General features: G+C 31.4%; 1 protein-coding gene across 1 annotated transcript in view; it reads right to left on the bottom strand.

The window, feature by feature from the left end:
- Positions 1-18,574, bottom strand: part of LOC135127287 (alkaline phosphatase-like) — a 227,489-nt gene that overhangs the window by 36,589 nt on the left and 172,326 nt on the right. The window contains exons 6-7 of the mRNA XM_064053733.1: positions 18,151-18,358; positions 11,372-11,512 (exon numbers count right to left, since the gene is read on the bottom strand). Coding sequence (XP_063909803.1) covers positions 11,372-11,512; positions 18,151-18,358 — 349 coding nt within the window. The remainder of the gene's footprint in view (positions 1-11,371; positions 11,513-18,150; positions 18,359-18,574) is intronic.

Raw genomic sequence — 18,574 nt, 5'->3', positions numbered from 1 at the left:
TGACAAATTTTGGTGAGCGGTTTGCCATTTGATAACACAATTTGAAATGTAAATTTTGCCATTCGGGAACATTATGTATGAAATCGTTAAAATGTTCAAGAACTTTGTTCACTTATTCGTTGTAAAGTCCGACCAGAATATTGGCCTGAGTGCGCTCTGGTCTGTACATCAAACAAGTTCTCAGGCGACGAATACAAAGTGTTCATAACTGTGTTGTTTTCAAAACAATTTCAAAATTAGCCGCCTGTTGAGCAGGCAACCAGTGATACATTTGTTATTTCAGCTTGATGGCCAAACATTAATTTATGAACACAGTATAAATAATATGTATTTTTCGTTTGGACGTCGCTGAAACCGTCCATTACGCCTCCACTGTCCGGCTTTCATTAGCAAGTATTCCGACCTTTAGCACAGGACATTGATTAATTTACATTCTTTGTGCTCCTATGAAACTTTCAGGAGCAATTTTCCCCTCGAAATCGACGGAATAAGAACGAGGCCACCTTTTAGGGACCTTCATTTTTCTCCAAATCAAATGCTGACGTTCTATTTGTCTTAGCAATCTTCATCGAATAATTTTTGAGTCGGTGTCCGAAGCAATCGAGGCGTTAGACGCGAATATCTCACGTATGGAATAACAACGCCACCACCTCTTATTACGATGCAGGACGAGCCGCTTCTGACGATTATTCACGACACTGTTAAACTAGACGTCTCAGCATGAAACTGTAATTTATGTACTAGTTCTAATGGTTTAACAATAATAGCGCTCTGAGAAACATCCCCAGAATTCCGAGAAAGTTAACAGATGCGAATTAATCACGAGTGCAATATGGTGTTCATAACGCGTTGTTTTATGTGCACTCAATCACTCGAAGGAAATCTTCGCGCAAAATCCGGATTCTAATTGCCGCCGGAATAGTTCCTTAGAAAACTTATTCCATATTCGAGCGAGCTGAGCCGACATTCCGATAGAATTTCGCCTTTGGTGAATTCAACGCATGATTAGACTTGGCAATTATTTTGCATTGTCGTTTCTGCGCAAACTAATAATCGCTTGCTCCAACTATCGGACAATAATTTACTTTAAACAATAAACTCGCCACGTATAGGAGCTATTGTTGCCGGTCACTAAATAAACAGAACAGCCCTGAACTGACTGGACAAGTTTGGTGGAATTGTGAATTGTAAGCCAAGTGCACTGGCCGATGTCGTGGCTTTCGGGAGCGGAAATCGAGGAACAGAACTTTACTGAGAGAAATTCTAAACAGATAGAAACTTAAATGCAGTCGGGTTGACACTTCAATGCTTAAAGATTTTGCGACTCTTCGTTCGCTTAGGCTGAATTTTCACGCCGAATATTGTTTTTAGTTCTGATAAATTAAGGGTTTATTCAGCTCAGAGAAAAAAAAAGTTCATTCTGAAGAACGTTATTCGAGTTTTTACAAAAAAAAACCTAAACTTTGTTCCAAAGGGTTCACCAAAGGGATACAGTGTGTGGTTGACACCGAAAGTAACATTTAATTAAATCATACTTATTTTTTTTTGTTTTTACAAATTTGTACACATATTTCCTGAAGCGAAAGCTGAAATTTTCAAAAATTCGCATTTCGCAGCGATTTTTTCGAAAATGTTGCTTCGTGACCACCAACATGCTATATTTTTGGAATCAGTGTTTCGAGATTCACGTCCCTGAATTTTTTCATAATTTTTAGACAACTTTTTGAAAATTGAAATTTTTTAATAGTCGCAAAAATTTTGACATTTTCGAAACTCAACTAAATACATTTTTTTTCACTAGCAGCCTGGACGCATGCAAATGTCGACTCATTTAGTGGTAGCAAATTCAACTTTTGCTACCACGGGTTCAAAAAGAAAAATTGAGGTTATGTACGCAATGTTTGATGTGATTATTTCTTAAAAAATGAACAAATGTGTGCTACAAACATTACTTGAGTATAAGCATGGTAGTTGGTAGACGGTAGAAGATAAAATGATTAACTCAGCGACAAGTATAAACGGTTTTCTTTGTGTTGAAGATTTAGATCAAGTTTGATTAGAAATCAAAACAAAATCACGTTGGGTCAAAAAATTGAACGTTTATTTTTCAGTTTATTGTTTTATGGTTTCTACTAGTGAAAAAAATAGTATATTAACCACGGTTGCAAAGCCACTTCTAGACCTCGCACTTAGAGCCCTCGACGCTACGCGTCTCGGGTTCTAATTTGCGCTCGGTCTAGAATGCTTGGCTCTGCAACCTTGGCTAATAATATACTATTTTGTTGATTTCGGGTTCTAGAACGCAAATCCGGCTTCGGTTTTTTGATCCTTGCAAATGTTTTTCCAGAATCGAACGTTGAAATTTCTAAATTTTTGAAATTTTCAAAAATTCGCATTTCGCAGCGATTTTTTCGAAAATGTTGCTTCGTGACCATCAACATGCTATATTTTTAAATTTCCCAATTTTTGGATATTTCGTTCAATTTTGTGCTTTTTCGAATGTTTGATTTTTCAATTTTTCGTGGATTTTTCTAGTTTTTGAGTTCTGGATTTTTCGATTTTTCGACTTTTTACTTTTCTGGATTTTCAATTTTTCGCTTTTAAAACTTTAGATTTTTCATTTTTTCCACTGTTTTATACTTCGATTTCTCGATTTCTCAACTTTTGGATATTTTAACTTCTCAATTTTTAAAATTTTAGGTATTTCGATTACTTGAGTTTTCAGTTCTTCTATATTTTAGGCATTTTTAAATTTTCGATTTACCAGTTTATTTTTTAATTTTTCAATTTTCCAATTTTTCGATGTTTCAAAATATGAATAGGCCAAAATCGAAAAATCTAAAAGTTAAAAATGGAAAAATTAATAAATCGAGAGATTGAATAATCAAAACATCGAAACATCCGAATCTCGATAAACCGAGATATTAAAAAATTGAAAAATCGAAAATTTAAAAATTCGGAAAATGGGAAAATTAAAATTTAGAAGAATTGAAAATTCAAGAAATCGAAAAATATAGAATTTGAAAAATTGACAAGTTAAAAGATCGAAAAGTTGAAACATTGAGAAATTGTAATATAAAGCAGTCGACAAATTGAACAGTTAAATTTAAAAAACGAAAAACAGAAAAACTAAAAAATCAAAAATGCAGAAGTCGAAAAATTGAAAATTCGAAGAATTGAAATATTAAAAAATCCCATATCTGAAAGAAATATCCAAAAATTGAGAAATTAAAAAATTGGAAAATTAAGAAGTCAAAAAATCAACGTCAAAAAATCAAAGAATTGAAGAACTGAAAAATCGAAACTTTGAAATGGGAAAATCAAAATTAGATTAATTGAGAAATAGATCAATTGAGAATTTAGCAAAGTCAAAGTTTGAAAAATTGGAAAATAGAAATACTGAAGAAATGAAAAATCGATAAATCGAAAAATTTTTAAAAAGAATAATTGGAAAATTGAAACGCTACAAATGAAAAAATTGATAGATCCAGAGACGGAATAATCAACACATTGAAACATCGGAATTTCGATAGATTGAGATCCCAAAAAACTGAAAAATCGAAAATTTAAAAATTCGGAGAATTGGAAAATTGAAATTTGGAAGCTCTGAAAATTTGAAATATCTAAAAATTTAGACTTTCAAAAACTGAGTAATTAAAAATCGAAAAGTTGAAAAATTTAGAATTCGAAATATAAAACGGCGGAAAATTTGAAAAATTTAAAGTTTAAATAAAAAACGAAAAACTGAAAATTCTAAAACAAAGTGTCTAAAAATCAAAAAATCCAGAAGTCGAAAAATTATAAATTCGAAGAATCGAAATAAAAAAAAATCCCAAAACTGAAAGAGATATCCACAAAGTGAGACATTAAAAAATTGGAAAATTGCGAAATCGAAAAACCAAAAAAGCAAAGTCGAAAAATCGAAGAATTGAAGACTGAGTAGTCGAGAAATGGGAAACGGTCCCCCCTTCTTCAAATTTCGCAAAAATTTTGACATTTTCAAAACTAAACTAAATACATTTTCTTGTGGATTTCGAGCTCTAGAGCTCTAATCCGGCTTCGGTTTTTTGATACCTGCAACAGTTTTTCCAGAATCGACCGTTGAAGTTTCGAAATTTTTGAAATTTTCAAAAATTCGCATTTCGCAGCGATTTTTTCGAACATATTGCTTCGTGACCATCAATATGCTATATTTTTAAATTTCCCAGTTTTTGGATATTTCGTTCAATTTTGTGATATTTTGATTGTTTAATTTTTCAATTTATCGATATTTCAGTTTTGTAATTTTTTAGCACTTCGATTTTTCTATTTTTTAAGTTCTGGATTTTTCGATTTCTGGCCTTTTTACTTTTTTGGATTTTCAATTTTTCGATTTTAAAACTTTAGATTTTTCATTTTTCCAGCTGTTTTGTACTTCGATTTCTCGATTTCTCAACTTTTGGATATTTTAACTTGTCAATTTTTAGAATTTTAGGTATTTCGATTTCTTGAGTTTTCAGTTCTTCTATATTTTCGGCATTTTTAATTTTTCGGTTTCCTAGTTTATTTTTTAATTTTTCAATTTTCCAATTTTTCGATGTTTCAAAATATGAATAGGCCAAAATCGAAAAATCTAAAAGTTGAAAATGGAAAAAACAATAAATCGAGAGATTGAATAATCAGAACATCGAAACATCCGAATCTCGATAAACCGAGATATTAAAAAATTGAAAAATCGAAAATTTAAAAATCCGGAAAATTGGAAAATTAAACTTTAGAAGAATTGAAAATTCAAGAAATCGAAAAATATAGAATTTGAAAAATTGACAAGTTAAAAGATCGAAAAGGTGAAACATTGAGAAATTGAAATATAAAGCCGTCGACAAATTGAAAAGTTAAATTTAAAAAATGAAAAATAAAAAATCGAAAAATCAAAAAATGCAGAAGTCGAAAAATTGAAAATTCGAAGAATCGAAATATTAAAAAGTCCCATAACTGAAAGAAATATCCAAAAATTGAGAAATTAAAAAATTGGAAAATTAAGAAATCAAAAAACCAACGTCAAAAAATCGAAGAATTGAAGAATTGAAAAATCGAAACTTTGAAATGGGTAAATCAAAATTAGATTAATTGTGAATTTAGCAACGTCAAAATTTGAAAAATTGAAAAATAGAAAAACTGAAGAAATGAAAAATAGAGAAATGGAAAAATCGAAAAATTTTTGAAAAGAATAATTGGAAAATTGAAACGCTAAAAATTAAAAAATTGATAGATCCAGAGACGGAATAATCAACACATTGAATTTCGATAGATTGAGATCCCAAAAAACTAAAAAATCGAAAATTGTACATTCGAAGAATCGAAATATAAAAAAATCCCAAAACTGAAAGAGATATCGAAAAAGTGAGAAATTAAAAAATTGGAAAATTGCGAAACCAAAAAACCAAAAAAGCAAAGTCGAAAAATCGAAGAATTGAAGACTGAGAAGTCGAGAAATGGGAAACGGTCCCTCCTTTTTCAAATTTCGCAAAAATTTTAACATTTTCGAAACTCAACTAAATACATTTTCTTGTAGATTTCGAGCTATATAACTTAAATCCGGTTTCGGTTTTTTGATACATGCAACCGTTTTTCCAGAATCTACCGTTGAAATTTCGAAATTTTTGAAATTTTAAAAAATTTGCATTTCGCAGCGATTTTTTAAAAAATGTTGCTTCGTGACCATCAATATGCCATATTTTTAAATTTCCCAATTTTTGGATATTTCGTTCAATTTTGTGATTTTTCGATTGTATGATTTTTCAATTTTTCGATATTTCAGTTTTATAATTTTTTGGCACTTCGATTTTTCTATTTTTTGAGTTCTGGGTTTTTCGATTTCTCGACTTTTGACTTTTTGGATTTTCAATTTTTCGCTTTTAAAACTTTAGATTTTTCATTTTTTCCACTGTTTTATGCTTCGATTTCCCGATTTCTCAACTTTTGGATATTTTAACTTCTCAATTTTTAAAATTTTAGGTATTTCAATTTCTTGAGTTTTCAGTTCTTCTATATTTTCGGCATTTTTAAACTTTCGCTTTACCAGTTTATTTTTTAATTTTTCAATTTTCCAATTTTTCGATGTTTCAAAATATGAATAGGCCAAAATCGAAAAATCTAAAAGTTAAAAATGGAAAAATTAATAAATCCAGAGATTGAATAATCAGAACATCGAAACATCCGAAACCGAGATACTAAAAAACTGAAAATTCGAAAATTTAAAAATTCGGAAAATTGGAAAATTAAAATTTAGAACAATTAAAAATTCAAGAAATCGAAAAATATAGAATTTGAAAAATTGACAAGTTGAAAGATCGAAAAGTTGAAACATATATAAGGCAGTCGACAAATTGAAAAGTTAAATTTAAAAAACGAAAAACAGAAAAACCAAAAAATAAAAAATAGTCCAGATTTTTGTAATAAATAATTTTGAAGAAAATTTTTATCCCAGCGCCTCCACCATTTTATATCAAAAACTTTAACTTGACGAAATAAGCCCACAATCTTATCATTCTTTTCAGAAATTTTCTCAGGATCACAAATTTGTCCTTATTTTCGAAATGTATTTTCAAATAACGGAGAAAAATATGTTTATAAGGAAATAAATACCGCATTTTTCTCAAAACCAGTCATCTAAATATTTTTCTTCAAGTTTACATTTGTCCCGCTATTTAATTTAGATATCAAAACGTCTAAAGAAAATGGTAATTTCTTTTATTATACACTATCTCTGAAAGGCGTTCCTACAAATTTTTGTAATAAATAATTTTAAAGTAAATTTTTATCCCGGCGCCTCCACCATTTTTTCAAAATTTAAACTTGAAGAAAAGAGCTCGCAATCTTATCATTCTTTTCAGAAATTTTCTCAGGATAACGAATTTGTCCTTATTTTTGAAATGTCTTTTCAAATAATCGAGAAAAATATGTTTATAACGAAAAAAATACCACATTTTTCTTAAAACAAGTCATTTATGTTCCTTCAAGACTATATTTGTCCCGTTATTTAATTTAGATATCAAAACATCTAAAGAAAATCGTAATTTCTTTTAATATAAACTATTTCTGAAAGGAGTTCCTCATAAATAATTTTAAAGTAAACTTTTATCCCGGCGCCTCCACCATTTTTATCGAAATTTAAACTTGACGAAAAGACTTCACAATGTTATTCTTTTAAGAAATTTTCTCAGGATCAAGAATTTGTCCTTATTTTCAAAATGTCTTTTCAATCAATCGAGAAAAATATGTTTATAAAGAAAAAAATACCACATTTTTCTCAAAACCGGTCATTTATTTTCCTTCAAGTCTATATTTGTCCCGCTATTTAATTAATTTGTATATCAAAACATCTAAAAAAAATCGTAATTTCTTTTAATATACACTTCTTCTGAGAGGAGTTCCTACAAATTTTTGTAATAAATAATTTTGAAGTAAATTTTTATACCGGCGCCACCACCATTTTTATCAAAATTTAAACTTGACGAAATGAGGTCACATTATTATAATTCTTTTCAGAAATTTTCTCAGGATCACGAATTTGTCCTTGTTTTTGTAATGTATTTTCAAATAACGGAGAAAAATATGTTTATAAGGAAAAAAACACCACATTTTTCTCAAAACCGGTCATTTATTTCCTTCAAGTCTACATTTGTCCCGCTCTTTAATTTAGATATCAAAACATCTAAAGAAAATCGTAATTTCTTTTATTATACACTATGTCTGAAAGGCGTTCCTACAAATTTTTGTAATAAATAATTTTAAAGTAAATTTTTATCCTGACGCCTTCACCATTTTTTCAAAATTTAAACTTGAAGAAAAGAGCTCACAATCTTATCATTCTTTTCAGAAATTTTCTCAGGATAACGAATTTGTCCTTATTTTTGAAATGTCTTTTCAAATAATCGGGAAAAATATGTTTATAACGAAAAAAATACCACATTTTTCTTAAAACAAGTCATTTATGTTCCTTTAAGGCTATATTTGTCCCGTTATTTAATTTAGATATCAAAACATCTAAAGAAAATCGTAATTTCTTTTAATATAAACTATTTCTGAAAGGAGTTCCTCATAAATAATTTTAAAGTAAATTTTTATTCCGGCGCCTTTACCATTTTTTCAAAATTTAAACTTGACGAAATAAGCTCACAATGTTATCATTCTTTTCAGAAATTTTGTCAGGATCACGAATTTGTCCTTATTTACGAAATGTTTTTTCAAATAATCGAGAAAAATATAAAGAAAAAAATACCACATTTTTCTCAAAACCGGTCATTTGTTTTCCTTCAAGTCTATATTTGCCCATTATTTAATTTAGATATCAAAACATCTAAAGAAAATCGTAATTTCTTTTAATGTAAACTATTTCTGAAAGGAGTTTCTACAGATTTTTGTAAAAAATAATTTTAAAGTAAATTTTTATCCCGGCGCCTCCACCATTTTTATCGAAATTTAAACTTGACGAAAACAGTTCACAATGTTATCATTCTTTTCAGAAATTTTCTCAGGATCAAGAATTTGTCCTTATTTTCGAAATGTCTTTTCAATCAATCGACAAAAATATGTTCATAAAGAAAAAAAAAACACATTTTTCTCAAAACCGGTCATTTATTTTCCTTCAAGTCTATATTTGTCCCGCTATTTAATTTGGATATCAAAACATCTAAAAAAAATCGTAATTTCTTTTAATATACACTACTTCTGAAAGGAGTTCCTACAAATTTTTATAATAAATAATTTTAAAATAAATTTTTATCCCGGCGCCTCCACCATTTTTTCAAAATTTAAACTTGACGAAATGAGCTCACAATGTTATCATTCTTTTCAGAAATTTTCTTAGGATCACGAATTTGTCCTTATTTTCGAAATGTCTTTTCAATCAATCGAGAAAAATATGTTTATAAAGAAAAAAACACCACATTTTTCTCAAAACCGGTCTTTTATTTCCCTTCAAGTCTATATTTGTCCCGCTCTTTAATTTAGATATCAAAACATCTAAAGAAAATCGTAATTTCTTTTAATACACACTATTTCTGAAAGTAGTTCCTATAAATTTTTGTAATAGATAATTTTAAAGTAAATTTTTATCCCGGCGAATCCACCATTTTTATCAAAATTTAAACTTGACGAAATGAGCCCACAATCTTATCATTCTTTTCAGAAATTTTCTCAGGATCACTAATTTGTCCTTATTTTCGAAATGTATTTTCAAATAATGTTGAAAAATATGTTTATAAGGAAAAAATACCACATTTTTCTCAAAACTGGTCATTTATTTGGCTTCTAGTCTACAATTGTCCCGCTATTTAATTTAGATATCAAAACATTTAAAGAAAATCATAATTTCTTTTAATATACACTATTTCTGAAAGGAGTTACTACAAATTTTTGTAATAAATAATTTTAAGGTAAATTTTTATCCCGGCGCCTCCACCATTTTTATCAACCTTTAAACTTGACGAAATGAGCTCACAATCTTATCATTATTTTCAGAAATATTCTCAGGATCACGAATTTGAGCTTACTTTCGAAATGTCTTTTCAATTAACGGAGAAAAATATGTTCATAAGGAAAAAGATACCACATTTTTCTCAAAACCGGTCATTTATTTTCCTTCAAGTCTACATTTGTCCCGCTATTTAATTTAGATATCAAAACGTCTAAAGAAAATGGTAATTTCTTTTAATATATACTATTTCTGAAAGAGTTGCTACAGATTTTTGTAATAAATAATTTTAAAATAAATTTTTATACCGGCGCCTCCATAATTTTTATCAAAATTTAAACTTCACGAGATGAGCTCACAGTCTTATCATTCTTTTCAGAAATTTTGTCAGGATCACGAATTTGTCCTTATTTTCGAAATGTATTTTCAAATAATGGAGAAAAATATGTTTATAAGAAAAAAAAAAACACATTTTTCTCAAAACCGGTCATTTATTTTCTTTCAAGTCTACATTTGTCCCGTTATTTAATTTAGATATTAAAACATCTAAAGAAAACCGTAATTTCTTTTAATACACACGATTTCTGAAAGGAGTTGCTACAAATTTTTGCAATAAATAATTTTAAAGAAAATTTTTATCCCGGTGCCTCCACCATTTTTATCAAAATTTAAACTAGACGAAATAAGCTCACAATATTATCATTCTTTTCAGAAATTTTCTCAGGATCACGAATCTCTCTTTCATCTCAAATAACGGAGAAAAATATATTTATAAGGAAAAAAAACATATGTTTCTCAAAATATTAAATACAAGTATTAAAATATCTAAAGAAAATCATAGTTAGTTTTTATTTTGTATTTGTGTAGTCTAAGTCCAAATAAGTATTATCTAAGTAATAAGTTGTGTAAGATGTACATATGCGCAATATTTACAAGTTTTTTGCTGCATGTAATTCCGAGCGTAATGATGACTGATGGTTAATTTCAACAGGATGGTACCACTACTCATACAACTGGAGCTACAAGAGATTTTTTGGACGAATTTTATGACGATTCAATTTGTGCGATACCCCTAAACACTTTTAAATTATGCATAATATTGCATTGCATTTCTAAGACGTCTCTTTCAGTGCAACAAGCGCAATTTAATTACCATTGACTACACTCCACCGAACAAATTCGCTGCACTTCGGCACGCACGAGCAGAAAACGCGTTTACTCAAATTGAAAAGATGCTGTGTTTAATTCAAATATCTTATCGACCAGTTCCCACCCTGCCTGCGCTCAAATTAAAGTCAAAGAATTACCGCCCTTGCTGCCAATACAATAGACTTTTAATGCAGCTTTGTGAAAATGTCTTCACTTAACGTCAAAGATCCAATTTGTTTCTATTGTCCGGTGTGTCTCCATTTCTCGTTTTCTTCTCATCGTTTCCCTTTTCGAGACGATTCAATTTTCGATTGTGCAGATATATTACAAATTTAGTGCGCCGTGATTACGAGGGCTCTCGTTTGCGACGAGAAAGAAAACTAGGAGGAAAAAATTGTGAAAATTTACACGCGTCGAGTCGTGTTTCTTCCGTTCGAACCCTAGGCATCAAGCCATCCTAGGCGCTTGAGGAATTCGCGGGCCGGCGTTCTTGTATGGCAGCATTTAAGAGGCAGGTATTTAAATTGCAGGAGACAAAAGCACAAACCTCCTTTTGTAAACGGAGCACTTATTTAGATGTAACGCGACGAAAACTGGAGCGGTATGCGAGTGAATTTATTTTTGATGATTTAAATGGGTGGTCGGTTCGCCGACCATAAATAGCAGTTCGGGTATTTAGATTGGCGTCGAGCTGTTTGAAAGTTTCACGTCGAGAGGTATTCCAATTTAGCTTTGAAATAGCACCATGCAAATGAGGAGACTCACCTTCCACAAACAGGAAGAATCCTTTGGGATTCTTCAGGAGAATGGAGAGGGCTGAGCGGGTCATGTCGGCTAAGGATGGGTCGCCGGTAGGGCCTGGGTCTCGGTCGGCTTCAAAGTCCATGTGAGAGTAGGCGAAGAGGCCTGGAATACAAAATTACACATAGCTGAGACGGGTCGTCTTATTCTCTTTGTTTATTAGTGTACGAAGGAACTGGTTAATGTTATGTAACGTGCGACACATTTGTGAATCTTAATTTGTTGTAATGGGTGTAATAATGACAAAAACTGACACCGGTAACTGTCTGACCACATAAATATAAAAAGTTGATACGTTTTGTCAGTCTAGGCTAAACAAAAAAACAAGGATAAAATTTTAAAGAATCTTAGGTGCCCATTGTGTTTTTTCGTAAGAAACTTAGGGGCTCCTAGTGTCTTTTTATTTAAAAAAAATACGAAAGAATCTTAGGTGACCCTTGTGTCGTTTAAGAATGTGAAAGTATTTTGGAGACTCCTGTTGCCTTATTTTAAAAGTTCAGAAGGAATTGAAGGAAGGACACTAAGTTCTTTTTAAGAAGGCGAGAGAATCTTGAGGCTTCCTTGTGTCTTTTATTAATTTAAAGTAACCTTAGACAGACATATTGCCTATTAAGAATGTGAAAAAATCTTAATGTTTCAATTTTTCGATTTCTTAATTTTTCAATTTTTCGATTTATTTTTTGATCTTTCAATTGTTTGCTTCTTCAATTTTTTAATATTTTAATTTTACGATTTCTTTATTTTAGTTATCCAATTTATCGATTTTTTAATTTTTCGATTTGTTTAATTTCAGATTTTTCAATCTTTTGATGTTACGATTTCCCTAGTCTTTTGATTTTTCGATTTCCTGGTTTTAGATTTTTCAACCTTTCGATTTTGCGATTTTTCAATTTTTCGATTTATCAGTTTTTCGAAATTTAAAGTTTGGGATTTTTTAAAATTTGGATTCTTTAATTTTCCGATTTTTCAACTTCTCGATTTTTCGGTTCCTCGATTTCAAGAATTTTTCAATTTTTCAATTTTTTTAATTTCAAATTTTTCCAATGTTTCATGTTACGCTTTCCCAATCCTTTGATTTTTCGCTTTCTCGATTTCAAGAATTTTTCAATTTTTTATTTTTTTTAATTTCAAATTTTTCCAATATTTTGATGTTTACGCTTTCTCAATCTTTTGATTTTTCGATTTCTTGGTTTTAGATTTTACAATTTGTTGTTGTTTTAAATTTGAGATTGAGATCTTTCAATTTATGGATTTTTCGATTTTTCGATTTGTCAATTTTGGGATTTTTCAGTCTTTCAATTTTCGGACCTTTCGATTTTTCGATTTTTTAATTATCCAATTTTTCGATTTTTAGATGTTTCGATTGGTTGATTTTTAATAACGTGATTCTTTAATTTGTTCCATGTTTTAATTTTTCGATTTTTTTTATTTTTTATTTTTCGAATTCTCGATTTTTCAATCCTTGGATTTTTTAATTTCGGATTTATCCAATTTTTGATGTTTTGATTCCTCGATCTTCGAATATTTCAACTTCTTGGTTTTGGGTTCTTCAATTTTTCAATTTCTCGATTTTTCGATTGTTCAATTTCCCGATTTTTCGATTTTTCAATTTACCGATATTTTTAAATTTTAAAGTTTTAAATTTTTCCTATTTTTAATTTTGCTTTTGAGCTATTTCGAATTCGCGAAAAAGGACGAAAAATAATGGAAAAGGACGAAAAAGGATGATAAGGACGAAAAAAGCGTAGTAAGGACGAAAAAAACGAATAAGGACGAATAAGGACGACAAAGGACGAAAAAGGACGAAAAAGGACAAAAAGGACGAAAAAGGATAATAAGAACGAAAAAGGACGAGAAGGACGAAAAAAGACGAAAAGGACGAAAAAGGACGAAAAAGGACGGATAAGGATGAAGAAGGATGAAAAATGACGAGGAAGGACGAAAAAGGATAATTAGGACGAATACGGACGAAAAAGAACGAAAAAGGATAATAAGGACGAAAAAGGATGAGAAGGACGAAAAAGCACGAACAAGGATGAAAACGACGAAAAATTACAAAGAACGACGAAAAAAAACGAAACGGAACGAAAAAGGAGGAAAAAGGACAAATAAGGACGAAAAAAGACGAAAAACAAACAACAAGGACGAAAAAGAATAATAAGGACGAAAAGGGATGATAAGGACGAAAAAGGAAGAAAAATTATAATAAGGACGAAAAATGACGACAAAGGACGAAAAAGGATAATAAGGACAAAAAAGGGTAATAAGGACAAAAAACGACGAAAAAGGACAAAATTGGCGGAAAAAAAGGGGGAATAAGGATAATAAGGACGAAGAAGGAAGAAAACTGAAGAAGAAAGACGAAAAAGGATAATAAGGACGAAAAGGGACGAGTAAGACGAAAAAGGACGAAAAAGGACAAAAAAGGACAAAAAAGGACGAAAGAGGGCGAAAAACTATGATAAAGGACGAAAAAGGACGAAAAGGGACGAAAAAGGAGGAGAAAGAACGAAAAGGACGGATAAGGACGAAAAAGGACGAAAAATTACGATGAAGGACGAAAAAGGACGAAAAGGGACGAAAAAGGATAATAAGAACGAAAAAGGATGATAAGGACGAAAAAGGACAAATAAGGACGAAAAAGGACGAAAAGAACCAAAACGGACAAAAAGGACGAAAAAGGACGAATAAGACGAAAGTGGATGAAAAAGGACGAAACAGGACGAAAAAGGACAAAAAGGACAAAGAAGGACGAAAAATAACGGAAAAAGACTAAAAAGGGCGAAGAAGAACGACAAAGGAAGAAAAAGGGGGAATAAGGATAATAAGAACGAAAAAGGAAGGAAACTGAAGAAGAAAGACGAAAAAGGATAATAAGGACGAAAAGGGACGAGTAAGACGAAAAAGGACGAAAAAAGACGGAAAGGACGAAAAAGGACAAAAAAGGACGAAAAAGGACGAAAAACTATAATAAAGGACGAAAAAGGATAATAAGGACGAAAAAGGACGAGAAAAACGAAAAAGGAGGAGAAAGAACGAAAAGGACGAATAAGGACGAAAAAAGGACGAAAAATTACGATGAAGGACGAAAAAGGACGAAAATGGACGAAAAAGGATAATAAGAACGAAAAAGGATGATAAGGCCGAAAAAGGACAAATAAGGACGAAAAAGATATTAAGGACAAAAAAAGGACGAAAAAGGACGAAAAAGATGAAAAATTACGATAAAGGACGAAAAAGGATAATAAGGTCGAAAAAGGACGAGAAGGACGAAAAAGAAGGAGAAAGGACGAAAAGGACGAACAAGGACGAAAAAGGACGAAAGATTACGATAAAGGACGAAAAAGGACGAAAGATTACGATAAAGGACGAAAAAGGACGAAAAGGGACGAAAAAGCATAATAAGAACGAAAAAGGATGATAACGACGAAAAAGGACGAATAAGGACGAAAAAGATGAAAAATGACGAGAAGGGACGAAAAAGGATAATAAGGACGAAATGAACGGAAAAGGGCGAAAAAGGACAATAAGGACAAAAAAGGACGAAAAATTACGCGAAAGGACCAAAAAGGACAAAAAAGGACGAAAAGGACGAAAACAGACGAAAAATAACGTACAAGGACGAAAAAGAACGAGTAAGGACGAACAAGGACGAAAAATAACGAATAAAGACGAAAAAGGATAATAGGAACGAAAAAGGACGAAAAAGGGCGAACATTTGCGATAAAGGACGATAAAGGACGAATAAAGATGAAAAATGACGAAAAATGACGCTACAGGACGATAAAGGACGAAAAAGGACGAAAAGGGACGAAAAAGGATAATAAGAACGATAAAGGATGATAACGACGAAAAAGGACGAATAAGGACGAAAGAGATAATAAGGACAAAAAAAGGACGAAAAAGGACGAAAGAGATGAAAAATGACGAGAAAGGACGAAATGAACGAAAAAGGTAGAAAAAGGACAATAAGGACAAAAAAGGACGAAAACGACAAAAAAGGACGAAAACGACAAAAAAGGACGAAAAATGACGCGAACAGACGGAAAAGGACAAAAAAGGACGAAAAGGACAAAAAAAGACGAAAAATAACGTAAAAGGACGAAAAGGATAATAAGGACGAAAATGGGTAATAGGGACGAAAAAAGACGGAAAAGGACGAAAAAGGACGAAAAAGGAGGAATAAGGACGAAAGAAGATAATGAGGTTTTTAAATTTCTAGATTCTTCAATTTTTAGATATTTTAATTTCTCGATTTTTTTTTTAGTTTTTGCGGTTTCTCAATTTTTCAAAATTTCTCAATTTTTAAGTTAGTCGGTTTTTCGATTTTTCGCCGTCTCGGTGTTAGATTTTTCACAGTTTAAATTTTTAGGAATTTCAATTCTTCGAGTTTTTGGTGTTTCGATTTCTGAATTTTTCAATTTTTCAATTTCTCAATTTATCTTCATCTTTTCTATTTTATTATTTATGGTTTTTTTAAGTTTTAAATTTTTTACACGTTTCAATTTTTAATTTTTCTTTTGGACTAAATTTCAACTTTTTAATGTTTCAATTTTTCAATTATTCGATTTTTCAATTTTTCAGATTCGATATTTAATTTTTAGAGTTTCTGATTTCTCGTTCTTCTGATTTCGATTTCTTAAATTTTTCGTTTTTTCAATTTTCAATTTTTCGATTTAACGATTTTTTGATAGTAGTCGGATTTCCCGATTTCAAAATTTCTTGACACCTCGGTTTTTCCATTTTAAAAATTTTACGGATTTCTCAATTTTTCAATCGTTCAACATTTCAATTTTGGGCTCCCTTTATTCTTTATTAAGAATGTGAAACACTCTTGAAGACTCCTAGTGTCTTTTCTTAAGAGAATGTGAAGGAATTTTGGGGACTTATAACTCGTGACTTTTTCTGAAAATATGAAAGTGTCTGAGGAACCCTGATTTTTTTGTTTGTGTTTTTTTTTAATATGAAAAATTTTGCAAGCCCCAGGTGTCTTTTTTTGACCCCGACAGTTTTTCCTAAAGAGGGTAAAAGTATGTTTGGAGACCTTGATGTCCTTGTTTTAAATATGAAAAAATCTTATGTACCACTTTTGAAATAGTATAAATAATAACAATTTTAGAAGTTCCAAGTGTCGTTTTTTTTTGAGAATGTGAAAAATCTTGCAGACTAATAATTCTTTTCTTTTAAATGATCGTGTTTTATTATCTGCTCTGCAGTGGCGAGGGGAGTTCTACAATTAAATTTTGAGGTAATCAAATATAAATAACGAGAAAGGATAAGGGAGAAAATACAGAAAATGCCTTCACTTGTTTCATTTTTTCTTTGTTTTTGTAGTTTAATTGGAGTTGTTCACAACCTAGTCTCGTGTTCTTCGTAGTTACTTACTTCTATGTACAATTTACGATGTGTTGTTGGCCAACTTGTGGGTAACATTTTAGAAGATCTTTTGTTTTTCGCTTCATCGTTCCTATTCATAATTTATTCACAGTTCTAAAAGCGTCGTCAATTCTTATTCAAATGAATCGTAAACTACAACTTTAAATATATATATATAAAGTGAATTTAGTTCTAAAGTGAAAAGGTGGGGAATTTTGCAGCTGAATAAATTGTTATTCCATTTATAAATAATAAATAAGTCACTTGTTTACTAGATTTTTAAACTCGAGCACAAAGAAAATGCTTCACTCTTCTCACTAAAACGTACAAACGTTGGTTTCAAATTTTCCGGCTATTAAGCTCTTCATGAACCTGTTGACGCTTTTTTGCAAAGCTGTCTAACATGCCTACAACCAGTTAACCACTCCCACAGCCTCGACAAACAATATCAAATTTAAAACACCCCATCGTAAACACAAAAGCATGTTTGTTTTCATAGCTACAATATTCCGGACACTCCACCCTCTCGAGTCGAGTAGTTGACGCATTCTTTTGGTAGTTATTGTACTCTCCCGCTTAACGGAAAATTACTCTATCGAGTGCGCCTCCATCGTCAAAACATTTTTTCGTATAATTCCATTATTACATCGCCACGAGCGACAAGAAGTATCTAAGCTCCGTGGAGTTATTTTAGCATCAAAATTTATTTACAAAATTTAAAAGGATCCTTCAGCAACGCGTGACGCTCCATACATATCTGAAGAGGTTGTTTGTTTTGGAATGAGTATTAAAACGGAGAATTTTCAGCGGAATTTTCTTAACAAATTTCACAAATGTTTCGCTACATTTTCACGAAAAGATTTCGTTAATAATTCAGCAGTTCCGTCGCTTTTCGCTGTAGTGTGTGTTGATTCGTCGCCTGATTGGTCCACTCCATCCTTCGCTAATTATACAGTCAATTAGTTGTCAGAGATGCCGGAACTGTAAGCAACAAGATCGTTATGCAAGCTGCATGAATGCAAAATTTAACGAGCTGACGCCTGCACTCAGTAAAACTTTCAATATGTAAACACACATCTAAAACTGTAAACTTAGAACATAACGACCTCATAAAGCCGAATCTATGACTGCTCCTTTCGCAAAGACCCCGAGCTAAAATAATATCGATAATAAAAAGCCTCACTGTTTACACAAAGCCGAAGCAGTGGCATTTCCTGCGTATAGTTCGGAGGCATTTTTCCGAATACGAGCTTATCGGAAAAACTAAATTCCCTCTCGTGCGGTAAAGACGCTCCACAAAGCCAGAACGTCATTATCCTACTTCATCACGAGATGACAAAACCCGAAGAGGACCACTCCCAACTTACCCAGCAAGTAGTCGACTTGATTGGGGTTAATTTTATCAAGCTGTCCTTTATTCCAGACGTATTCTGCTTTGAGTCCACGCTTTTTCTTATCTCTGGCCCAGTCATCGATGAGATTGCGACCGTCGAGGCGCCGGCCTTCGTCTTTTGTTTGCTCCGGATCGTGGGCAACCTTCGGCAGCCAGTGTCTGCGTCCGCCGCCCAGCAGAACCTGAAACATTGCACAATGTGTTGAGAATCACTGGTAAATTTGAGTGGGCTTGGTCGGCGAAATTTCACTACGCTAAGTCGGCGAAACGTGATTACCGATTTCTGGTAATAGCCTTGAAAAATAATTTACAGTTTGTTCAGTTGTCCCACTTCAGTTAATATGCTAAATTTTAAATTTAAATTTTTTATTCCACAATTTTGAAATTTTTTGACATTT

This window comes from Zophobas morio, unplaced genomic scaffold (genome assembly GCF_036711695.1).
Source record: "Zophobas morio isolate AGI-343-1 ecotype UQ-CSIRO unplaced genomic scaffold, CSIRO_AGI_Zmor_V1 ptg000011l, whole genome shotgun sequence".
In the NCBI taxonomy this organism is placed as follows: domain Eukaryota; kingdom Metazoa; phylum Arthropoda; class Insecta; order Coleoptera; family Tenebrionidae; genus Zophobas; species Zophobas morio.
The sequence above is the reverse complement of the archived record's forward strand: the minus strand, read 5'-3'. Positions and strand labels throughout refer to the sequence as shown.